We start from the raw sequence: 12829 nt of genomic DNA, 5'->3' as shown, positions 1-12829 counted from the left end.
TCCATAACACATGCACTAAACAGGGGGTGAGTTCTCCATATTTCATTAGTCTTTGATAATTACCAAAAGCTCTCTGCTGTTCTACTTCTAATTGATTCTGTTCTCAGAGATAGTAAATGGAAGGTTTCTTACAGCCCAGCTGCCCAGCCCCTGTTTCCTCTTGTCTTTTTCCTCTCTTCTGCCTCAGGACAGGGACTACTGTTTTCTCAGTCCTGTTTGAGCTGTAAATTTTGCATGCAACTGTTGACAGGTGAGTGAGCAAGCAGACAGTTGAATTGGCAATGCTGTCCTCACTGACATGAATAAAATGGTGTCATAGTTCATGATGTGGTTGTCTCCGATGTCAGTAGGCCCTGAGTTCTTGGCCCATCTGTGAGCCAGAGTGATGTGAGTAACTTCACCTTCCTAAGATATTAGGAACATGAACGTTGCAAAGGTCAGATCGGCTCCCACGGGCCCTGAAGGAAAATTCTCCTCAAAGATACATATTTCCCCAAACTGTTGTCAGTTGAATCTCGTAATTCTTTTCTAGTTGGGTCAGGGAGTGATTGTAGAGTAGTGTGGAGAAAACTGGGTGCTTTTAATTTGGCCAGAGGCCAGTATTTCAGTTCTCTTCCAACTGAGAGGATTTTTGTTCACCTGTATCACACTTGTATGATCTTGAGCAAATCACTTAACTTCTCTGGGCCCCGGTTCCGTCACTTGTAAAATGAAGGCCTTGAACCAGATGTCCTCTGTGGAGATGGGGCCATCAATACAGAGCTGGAAGTGAACTCATTGTAGAGATGAGGTCCTGGGGCTCAGAGAAGGGAAGTGGATAGCTGAATTCATACAGGTAGCAAATGGCAGAAGCGGGAGTTCTTTGACTCCAGATCTTATCAAGTTCCTACTGTGTGCCATATACATTACTAAACTCTGGGGATACAAATACAAAAGCAAGAAAGACATTGGCTTAGGGAACTTACGGTCTAACGGGAGAAGATTACATAAGGAGGAATCTGAAAAGGGGGACAGCTAGAGAAGTCTCAGAGTAGAACAGCCAGGTGAAAAATGAAGAGATGTTCAGAGTATAAGTTCCTTAATGAAGGATTTGGAGTTCGTGGCACCATGAAGCAAAGGTTAATGATGAGTAGAAGACCAAGACCAATGGGATCTTGCACAATGATCAGGTTTTCCCAGTAATGAGCTTCCTGGGGGCACAGGGTAAAAGCCAGAGAGGTGCCAGAGGATTGTATCCAGTGAGAAATGAGTGTGTTTTCACAATACCACGTCCGTAACAACTTGGCCATTCTCAGATTCTTTGAGTTTCCAGATGAAAACCAAGCGGCTCAGGCTCACAGCATAGGTCATCCTCAATTCATCATTCTCCCTCATTTCCCAGATCCAGTCAGTTACCAAGTTTTGATGATTATACTTCCTCAATTCAGACGCCCATCACCTCCATCCTAAACTACTACAATAACCTCCTAACTGGTATCCCTACGTTCTATACCTATCCACTCTGATCCAGCGTCCACCTTACCAAAAGTGCTATTCTTGAAGCGCGAGTCATTCCCCTGCTCCAGAAACTTCCTGACTTCTATTAGCTTTGGGAACCCAAAATAGACCTTTGGGCTCCCGATACCTTTGAAATCAAACACAGATTCTTTTATTTGATCTTTAAGGCCTTCACAATCTCACAATCCTACCTGGCCAGGCTGATCACACATTATTCCTCTTCATTCACTCTATGTCCCAAGTAACCTCCATATTCAGCATTCCATCTCTTTCCTCTATACCAATGGTGTTAAATGCAAATAAGAATGGGGCCACTAATCCGGACATAAAGATCCTTGCAGGTGGCGTATAAATTTAGTTTTAAAATGTAATGTTATATTTTATTCTATTTTTATTTATTTTGTTAAATATTTCCCGTTTACATTTTAATTGGCTTCAGTATAACCTAAAGAACCCTACAATTTAATTTAATTTAACACGCTTGGGTGTATTATTGGGTGTCCTGGACAATTGTTTGACATCACTGCTTCTTAATTTTGAAAGCGGTGTCCCCTAAGCTTGAGATGCATTTAGAATTCCTGGCTTCTTTCAGTTTCGGCTCAGGTGCCAACTCCTACAAGAAGTCTTTTGGGATTACCTCAGATGTTAGTGTTTTCTTCCCATCCCAAATTATTTTGTACTTCCTCTGTATGTTTTTTGTTTATTTCTTTACCCTGTGTGTATATTGTTGCCCGCCTGTCCCCCATAGATGGTAAGTTTCTTGAGGGGAGGAACTGATTTTGTTTTTGTCTCTGTCTCCCTAATACCTAATATACTGCCTAGCACATAGTAGGTTCTTAACAAATTGAATGGACATAAGAGCAATGACTTTGAAAGTGTATTTAGATCCTAGCTCTGCCACTTATTAGCTAGATTTCACTTTCTCACATCTGGCCTCAGTTTCCTCATCCATAAAATGAAAAGATGGGGCAAGATGACAACTATTTCCAGTTTAAAATTCTAGGATCTGATGGAAGGTTATTCCAGTTGCTTTATCGTCTCCCGAGAGCCCTTGAACTAAATTTCATCAAAGGGACAGTGAGACCTTGGGAGTGTTTAACCCCTGGATGATTACTGTCAGTTATCTATATTGGAAGAGAAAAAAAATAAAAGGTCACATTTGGCTAACATCAAACTGTGTTTTTCTAGTTACTGTAGCAGTTAAATCAATTACTAAGAATCGGGTGCCAGGTTTCTCTCTATATAAGCATCTGGTCATTTTCATTAGGAATATTAGTTTAAATTGAGAATTATATCATTCTGCTGTCTTACTGAATGTTCTATCCCAAGACCATGAATCATTTTCATCATGTCCCAGGAGGGACAGGGAAACATGATGTCAGCTTTATAAATTTTTTGATCTTAACCCCATTAAAGGTTTCATGAATAGAGTACTGGTTCTGGAGTCAGAAAGGACTGGGTTCAAAATAGACAAATTATTAGCTGTGTGACTCTTTGGGCCACAGTTTCCCTCTTTGCAAAATGGATTTGATAATGTATAAGGGCACTTCTGGCTCTAGATCTAGAACCCTAAGAAGTGATTTTTCAGTGTGAACTTGTGAGCAGAAAAAGACAGGACTCAAGTTCATGAGTAGTCCAAGGAAAGACACTGGGAGCAGCTACCTCGGGAGTATAACCTAAAGAACCCTACAAACTACCTCTTGTACTTCAGAGAGCTTCCATGCTGTCTGGACAGGGACTTTAGTGTCCATCTATTCCAATTCCCTCATTTTACAGAGAAGAAAATTGAGGCCCAGAAAGGTTAAGTGACTTGACATGGGTCCCATAGGATCCTACATCTTAAAGACTCTGGCAGCATTGTTGTACTACTGTTTAAACTGGAAGGCCTCTGAGCTCCCTTCCAGTTTAAACAGTAGTAATAGCCCACATTTATACAGCATCTCAAGGTTTGCAGAACACTATAAATATGTTATCTCATGAGATCCTCATTTTACAGAAAGAGAAACTGAAGCCCAGATAGGGAGAAGGACTGGCCTAGGGTCACCTCTAAGATTACAGGATCATATGGATCAAGAGCAGGAAGGCTACCTATACAAGTACTAAGAGTCAGAAGCAAGGTTTGGACCCAGGTCAGCTGACTCCAGAGCCAGGGTTACACTGCTCTCCATGATATAGAGACCAGATCAAAGCAGAATATTATCAAATTTATTAAAGCGGGTGAAAAGAAAAATCCATTTTCATCAATCTACTTCATTTCTGTTCAAGAAGCATTTATTATGTGCTGGACACTATACTAGACACTGAGAATACACGGACAAAAATTAGTCTTTCTTTCATTTGATTTATTTTTGTCGATGAGTTTTTCTCAATCTTTCTCCTACCCCTTATCCCACCTCATCCCTGCTCCCATAACCACCGTATATACACCAACTCTTTTGAGTTGATTCTGGTGCTGGGGTGTAAGCATAATGGCTGGGCAGGGGGAAGAGTTGAGTTTCTTTGCCTCTAAGTAAATCCTCATGGGGCATTCAGGTGATATAGTGTTGAGACTAGAATCAGGAACACTCATTTCCCAAGTTCAAATCTGACCTCAGAGACTCACTAGCTGTGTCACCCTGGGCAAGTCACTTAACTGTTTGCCTCAGCTTTCTCATTTACAAATGAGCTAGAGAAAGAGATGGCAAACCGCTCCAGCCAAGAAAACCACAAAGAGTCAGGGCTGCCTAAAAAATGAACAGCAAGTAAATTGTCACCGTGAGCTGCTGCCTCCTTCTGATGGAATGCTGGCTGGGATCATAGCAGGAGCCTGGACTTAACTCAGGAAACAGTAGCCCAGTGTACAGTGTCACAAGAAGAGAACCTGGAGAACTGACCGTGGTGGGGTTTGTGGTGATCTCTTTCAACTCCCTTCTTCTGAGCCTTGACTAGCATCCTCCCTGTTAACTGACAAAGGCATAAATAGCAGGACTTTCCAAACCGATCTGATTAGACTTTCCTTGTTGGGAGTGGAAGTTGGGGGGCAACTCTATACATTAGGGGAACCCCTCTTTGATGAGTTTCTCTAGTGCATTCCCCCCTGGAATTCGACTGATACCCCCGGTAACATATGATTCAGTTAGAAAATGACCCTTAAATAAAGAACCAGCTACCTTAGAGAGTCGAGAAAGAGGGTCCGGAAAGCGTCTGATCTCTCTCAAGTCAGTCAGCTGGAATCATCGGGGATAAGAAGTATGGGAACTACATCCCATGCTATTTCTGGCGATGGTGTGTACTTAGATGTGAATTAGTGATGGCAAAGTCAAATGGGATTTTTGTTTAGGCACAGGATGCACCCATAGGGTCTCATTTACTAACTTCCAAGGCCTTAGTCTTCTGCCTCGATGACCCACTGGAAGGAGTACTAGAATAAGATTTAAGAGATTTGAATTAAATTTAATAAGCTCAGATGATCCTAGATCTAGAGCTAGACAGGACTCAGAAGCCCTCCAGCTCATTCCCCCTTATTTTTCAGAGGAGCAAACGGAGATGAGATGCTTTGTTCAAAGTCAAGCAGTTATTATGTGTCTGGGACGGGCACATTTGCTCTATCCCAGGAGCCTGTAGTGGTTTTCTTCTGTACTGAGAGAATCAAGCTCAGTAATTATTAATTCTCTCAGGTACATGAAAGTATTAGCTCTCATAAAGTTTCTGCCAGTATCCTTGGAAGAGCAACCTATTTCCCAGTTCAGAGAAGAGCCTCTGTCAAATACACTAGTGAAGAAGTTGCCCTCCCTAGGAGTAGAATGCATCAGCATGTAAGATGCATCAAATGGACACATTTGGAATCTTCTTGCATTTTGAGAGAGGGCTTTCCTGAATTTCCCCCAGTGCTACCATTCAAGCTTGTTCCACCTTGGGCAGAAGGTGGGAAAGCAGGCAGCCAGGCAAGTTAGTTGTTTGTATTTGAGGGAGCCTCAGGTTGTACAGGAGTCCAGGCCATCCAGGATTCCCTCTCCTATTGGATCCTAGAGACCTAATTCCTCACTAGCTAGATTTCTCTTTACCCAAAGGCCTGGCCCCGTCATCCCCAAAAGTTAGGTTTTTCTTCCAAGCTAGAAAGTAAATGCAATAATAGAGAATACTGAGGATGCTAAAGGGCATCGGAGGCTAGCCCTCTAGTGAACTTTCACATTGGGTGGTACTTAACTAAGGAATTGCCCCACATTTATGTCCACCTGCATTTTTGATTTCCTTCACAAGCTAATTGTACAATATTTCAGAGTCTGATTCTTTTTATACAGCAAAATAATGTTTTGGTCATGTATACTTATTGTGTATCTAATTTATATTTTAATGTATTTAACATCTACTGGTCATCCTGCCATCTAGGGGAGGGGGTGGGGGGTAAGAGGTGAAAAATTGGAACAAGAGGTTTGCCAGTTGTTAATGCTGTAAAGTTATCCATGCATATAACCTGTAAATAAAAGGCTATTAAATAAAAATAAATAAATAAATAAATAAATTTAAAAGAGAAAAAAAAAAAAAAAAAAGGAATTGCCCCACAAGGAGAAAAGCTTCCTTTGCCATTCATTTGGTGTCCAACGGCATATTTAATACTGATGCTAGATTCATCCTCTGGGTGAACCTTATAGTTACTCCTTGCTTCACAGAAGACAAGTGTGCCGCAAAAGTTTGGGGTGATTCGGTTTCTAAAAGTGTAACAGTAGAGCTTGTTCTCATTGTGAATCCTTTTATCAAGTGAAGAATTGCACACTGAAGTGGAGAATCACCCTCTAATTTGCTCCCTTCCTCCTCTGGTGTGCTTAGACTCCGAGGCAACTGGGATATCTACTAACTTGTACTGCCCTCTAGCACTGTCTTCTTAGAAAACAGCAGGAAGGGGCGCAGGGGAACAAAAGCCCCAAAGACTTAACCGAAGATTGTTTAAGCTAGATCATCCCAAGAGCATGGAAAGATGAAACTGAAAGAAGGAAAACACAGAGATAAAAAATGGAAAAAGTCTTTCAGGATGACTATCACGAATTATTTACATCAGTGGTGGGGGATAGATTACCGTGCATAGACTCTGACAACCCAACCCAGGGTGCTGCTTAAAAAAGTAGAAATGGGAGAACTGGCATTAATGGAAACAAACACTGCAAGAATAGCTAGACTAGACCCATTTGTTTTACACAATGGATATATACATTGAGGCTGGATTTGGCAGTTTTCAGAGGGACCAATTATCAAGGTATCTAAAAGAGAGGCGCAAAAGATCCCAGATTATAACTTCCCCCCAAAAGCAGTAAAGAGATTCTCAATAACTCCTAACCCAAATGGTTTCTTTTCTATTTTTACACCTTTTTAATGGTAATGATCAAATCATATCAAGGGAATACTTGACGAGGATATGAGAAGGGAATAGGAGGCCATTTACAAAATGATCTTCCACAGAAGGCCACCTCTATACAGTCACAAAATGACCTGAAAAGTGCAGACATTGCAAGATTCCACTGTTTCGTTGTTGGTTAAGTATCTGATTCAGTCACAGTGCTGCCTAAAAGATTTTCTTCCCACAAGTTATCTCTAAGGCATATGTAAAAATTATCCAAGGAGCAACACCAAAAATAATATTCAAGGGATCCTCTGATGACAAATACTAGGTAAGGCATAAAATGAAAAAATGTACCTTACCAAAGGTGTGGACCACAGTTACAGAAGATGTCCAGCAGTGAGGGATCAAAGGAAAGAATGGCTGCCTATAGATGGTTATATAGTTGGTGGGCATGATTATTATATCAAGGGCCCAAACACTTAAAAGCTTTTTAAAGAAGAGCCATAACATGGAAATATCTATATCTATATCCACATCTATCTGTGTATCTATCCATCTAGATGCAGGAATATATGCATGGATACATGCAGGGAAAACCAAGTAGATTTAAAAATGCCTATTGTCCAGACTATTATATATATATATATATATGTATATATATAGTCTAATATATAAATAAATATATGTACACAATTGCATATATGTTATTGTATACACACACACACATACACACACACACACACACATACACACACAACCAGATTACTATCAATAGAACCTACTTTTTGTCCTATATTTTATACAATAATTATTTGTGTATATCTTCATTTAACAGAGCAGTGTACATTTGTATGGCAGCAAAAAAAACCAAACCTGGAAACAAAAGAAGTTCTCATTGAATAAATATGGCTAAATAAATCACGCTATATGTATGATGGAGCATTCATTGTAAGAAATAACTAATATGAGAAATTCAAAGAAATATAGGAAGACCTATATGAAGTAGACTAGAGCAAAGTAAGAGAGAGAACAGTATACAGAATAGCCACAATAAGGTAGATGAAATCAATACATAAAGGAAGTTCAACTCAGACTAATTGCAATGACTAGTATTGAAAACAGATGATGAAATATGCGTCCCTCTTCTCTTTAGAAAGGTGGAGAAGAAGGGCCTATAGATTATCACATATGTGTCCAGCGTGGTCATTTTATTAGTTGGTTTCGTTGAAATGTTTTTCTTTCTTACATCAAAGGGTTTAATATATGGTTGTGTTGGGGTACATTTAGAAATGACTTGATGTGAAACACAAAAATTCAATGATCTCACAAAAAATATTGGAACCATCAAGAGATGACAAAATTGAAATAACATGTGAGGTTTCAACAAAGTAAGACAATTGACCAGTAATACAGAACTAAATGCGACAACTTATGAATTATTGGCCTTCTAAAAACTCGTGACTCGAAAAAAGTTTGTGTTATCAGGAAATAGTAAGTTAAAATTGACTATAAATATTATAACTAGTTGACAAAATGCAGATTGAGAGAATCCTCAGAACTCCACCAAAGATAGACCATTGGTCGAATGTAGCCAGAAATTTAGTCCCCAGGCTCCAGAGTATCTAGGTCAAAAAGAAAATATCAGAAGCAGCCAGGAAAAGATAGCTCATGTACCAAAGAACTCCTATCTGAACTGTCCAAGGAAAGAAATGAAAGAAACCAAGAAGTAATAAAAAATGGCTTGCACTCAAGGATAATTTTTCTTGCAGAGTTAAGATTAGTCTTAAACTGTAAAAAATGGAAACTTGTAATAGAATTAACAATTTCTAAGCCTTCCTTTTAAGAAAATCAGTATCAAACACGATTTTTGAAATAAAAATACGACATACAAAAGAAACTTAAGAGAAGTAGTCAAGTCCTCATAGCTCGAGACAAATCCACACGGCTCAATAATATTTTAGTGTTGCCTTAAATACAGGAACGCAAGTCTGCTATCCATTTGGAATCTCAATTCATCTAAGGTTAATGAAGGAATAAAGAGAAAAGCCATGTGGGATTAGGTATTCAGAAAGAAAGACTAGACGAGAGGGAAAGGAAAGGAAGGGACTTAGTGTTTCTTGAAATTGGGATGCCATCACTGAAGACCAAATTAAGAGTAAGTATGGTAGGATAAGTGGGATTTCCGTATTCATATTCTTACCTGCCTTGTAAAAAAAAAAAAAAAAGATTCTAGTAGTAAAAGTCAAATAAAGTTAGCTAACTGGTTTAAGGAGGTAGAAGAATGGTAACTGAATCTAAGGAAGGCAGCAGATAGAGAACTGTTTCTTGTCAAAAAACATCACCACCATATTTATACCTACATGTAGTTGTTGTTCAGTTGCTTTTTGGCCATGTCTGACTCTTTGTGACCCCATTTGAGGTTTTCTTGGCAAAGCTACTGAAATGGTTTGCTATTTTCCTTCTCTAGTTCATTTTATAATGAGGCAAGCAAAGTTAAGTGACTTGCCCAAGATCACACAGCTAGTCTGAGGCTAACTTTGGGCACAGGAAAGATGAGTCATAATTTACATTACAAAGCAGTAAGCATCAAATGAGTTCACACCATTAACATTCACAGTTAATGGGTTTTTTCCCTCTCTATCAGTTCTCTCATACTGGGATAGAAAGGACTCAACCAGGAAAAAAAGAACCTAGATAAGCAAAACCCAAATGCAGTTTAAACCTAGTATTTGATAAATCAAAGAAAGCAAATTACCAATAAAAGGAATCAACATGAAATTTTCTGAAAATTGGAAGGCATATTTGGCAGACTTTAGATTTGGATCAGCATTTTACACCATATACTGAAATGAACTTAAAGACGAAATGCAAATAAATATAAAAAGTCATGTCATTAAAAAAAATAGAAGAAAACAAAATCAGATAGCTTTCATAACTATGGATAGAGAGGAAATTCTCAATCAAGCAAGGAATATAGAAATTCTAAGAGATAAAATAGATTACTTAAAAAAAATTAAACAACTTTTACATAAACAAAATCAATGTACCCAGCATAATAGAAACAGTCATTTGGGAGGGAGGAAAGGCAATAAGTTTTGTTTCAAATATCTGTGAGAAAAAGCTGATATATAGAGAATTATATATAAGCAGGGTAACTTAAAAGTCTTAGTGTGGTTTTAAGCTTTAATAACTTAGGAAAATAGAGGAGTGGGATCTGAGTTTAAGGAAGCTAGCAAAGATAAAACAAGCCTAAATTTTTTTCTACTTATACTACAATAATGATCATCTTTTTTTACATGTGCCTTACCCAGTACAGGTAAAAATGTGATTTTGAAATCCCATTTATGCCACCGTTCTGGTTTGGTCTTTAGTGGTATTATCGCAACAATAACTTAAAAATTTAAAATCCTGCAAAAACTTTCGGAATTCCCTGTTTAAAACCAAGAGCCATTGCTCGATATTGATAAACAGAACAAACTTTTCAGATGAAGAAACGCAAATTATTGACAATGGTGTAAAATAATATATCAAATGATTAATAATAAAGATATGCAAATCAAAAGCACTAGGCCTTCATTTTATTTCTCTTCCTTTTTTTTTTTAAGGTAACAGGGGTTAAGTGACATGTCCAAGGTCACACAGCTAGGAAATGTTAAGGCCTAAGGACAAATTTGAACTCTGGTCCTCTTGACTCCAGGGCCGGTGCTTTGTCCACTGCACCATCTAGCTTCCCCTGAGCCTTCATTTTATACCCCTAAAACTGGCAAAGATAAAAAAAATTAAAATGATCAGTTTTGGAGGGTTGTAGGAAGAAAAGCACCTCAATATTTTGTTTATGAACCTGTAAATTGTTGTAAATCATTCCTCAAAAGCAATATAGAATCATGGGAGATAAATCACCAAACTATTCATACACTTCTGTACAAGGATCCTGTTACTGGCTCTGTACCCCCAATAAAGTAAATGACAAAAAATCTGTTTGTAACAAGATATTTATAGCAGTACCCTTAGTGTTGTCATTCTTCCACCAATTTTTCCTGAGAGCCCCTGGAGAGATTAAGTGACTTGACTGGAGCCAATCAGCAGAATTAGAATTTAGGTATCCTAATTTTCAGTCCCGGAGTTCTTTCTGTTTGATATATATTGTCCTCAGCTAGGTATATTCTTTAAAACTTGTAAAAGAGGTAATTTTAATGCCAATGAATGGAAGTACATACCCCATTATACAGTGAGGATAAGAACTAATCTATGACTAAATCTAGGAACCAAATAGAACATGACCTACAAATTCTGACCCCTGACACCTATCCAGTTCATTACTTTACATATAGATCTCATTGATTCTTGTCGCGACCTAATACGGTTTTTATACTTTCTTTCTCCTTCGATCTCCAACAACTAAGTGATCCATAATCTTTGAGGCACGTGACTCAGAGTTAACAATAAAAGCCAATGTCTGTTTGTTCTACAGGATGAAGAAGAAGAAATCAAAATGGAAATCAACATGCTTAAGAAATATTCCCATCACAGGAACATTGCGACCTACTATGGTGCATTCATAAAGAAGAATCTTTCTGGTCACGATGATCAGCTCTGGGTATGTGTGCAAACACTCTAGTAGAATGTAATCCCTGCGAGGCCATGACGTCTTTTGTTTTTGTCTTTGGATTCCCACTACGTAGCATAGCACCTTACACATAGTAAGCCTTTTATAAATATTTATGGAATTGAATTGGATTAAAACAGTTCCGATTAGAGGACAGAAAGAGGTCAGTAATACAACCTTGTTATGACTTGAGAATTGAGAATATTCCTTTAATGATTGTAAGATCATTAACTTTAAGCACATATAATGACCACTATTAGTGATAAACAAGGTTTTACAAAGTAGGACAATTTGGTGAACTGACAAATGACAAGTAATAAATAATAATAAATATAATAAATAAATAATGACTGACAAATAATGAAGGATAACTTGTGATTAGAATTTTGCTTGTATGAATGTGGGTTCTGCAAAAATAGTTGAAATGTTTATACTCTAAAGTTTCACAGCTGTGTACAGTGGCTAGAGTCCTGAACCTGGAGTCAAGAAAACCTGTAATCAAAACTGGCCTCAAATGCTTATAAGCTATATGACCCTGAGCAAGCCTCTTAATCTTTGTTTGTCTCAGTTTCTTCATCTGTAAAATGGGGACAGTAATAACCCCTACCTCCTGGGATTGTAGTAAGGATCAAATGAGATATGGATCATAAAGTGCATTGCACAGTATCTAGCACACAGTAGGCATTATGTTAGCTAACTGTTAACAGTATTCACTCTTATTATTATTGTTATTGTTAAACATTTCACACACACACACACACACCTACCTACACACGGTTATATTATTAACTAATTAAGCAAAGCATTTCCCCAAATGTTGAGTGACAACAAAACATCCCTTCTCTTGTCCAGATGATCACTGATTCCAAATTAATGAGATAGGAATTAAGGCAAAACTTCAATTAAGTGAAACCTAATTAGCCAGGGCCATTAATCAACCAGAATCTTTGCCGCCCTCAAGTATAAATGAAATTAGCAACTCACAAAAAAATAAGCTAGGATCAGAGACTGATTGAAAAAGTCATGGCCTAAGTTCAGTGACCATTTAACCAGATCTCTATAATTCCATCTCCATCCAAGATTGTGCTGAACAGTCATATCAGTGACTCAGTTAGCAAATGGCAATTTTGTGATCTCTACACTATACTTTCTAATACAACAAAGTATACACACACACACACACACACACACACACATATGTATACACACACATATTGAGTTATTCAGACTCCTCCATTGCCTGAGCCATTGCTATTAAAGTTTTACTCTATATCTCTGTACAGCTTTTATTCGTATCTCTGCTTTTACTTATATGTTTGTTTATTCATATCTTTTCCTCCCCTCTGTTACCCCAAATAATTTATTACAATGTTTTCTGTAAACATTGTTGGCTGATTCACTGATTGTCTGAG

General features: G+C 38.1%; 1 protein-coding gene across 1 annotated transcript in view; it reads left to right on the top strand.

Moving 5' to 3' along the window:
- LOC100929955 (mitogen-activated protein kinase kinase kinase kinase 4) overlaps positions 1–12829 on the top strand; it is a 219476-nt gene that overhangs the window by 100319 nt on the left and 106328 nt on the right. Inside the window, exon 4 of the mRNA XM_031945049.1 lies at positions 11283–11408. Within this exon, the coding sequence (XP_031800909.1) occupies positions 11283–11408 (126 nt within the window). The remainder of the gene's footprint in view (positions 1–11282; positions 11409–12829) is intronic.

The sequence above is a fragment of the Sarcophilus harrisii genome, chromosome X (assembly GCF_902635505.1).
Source record: "Sarcophilus harrisii chromosome X, mSarHar1.11, whole genome shotgun sequence".
Taxonomy (NCBI): domain Eukaryota; kingdom Metazoa; phylum Chordata; class Mammalia; order Dasyuromorphia; family Dasyuridae; genus Sarcophilus; species Sarcophilus harrisii.
Note: the sequence above shows the minus strand (reverse complement) of the source record. Positions and strands in the feature narration are given on the sequence as shown.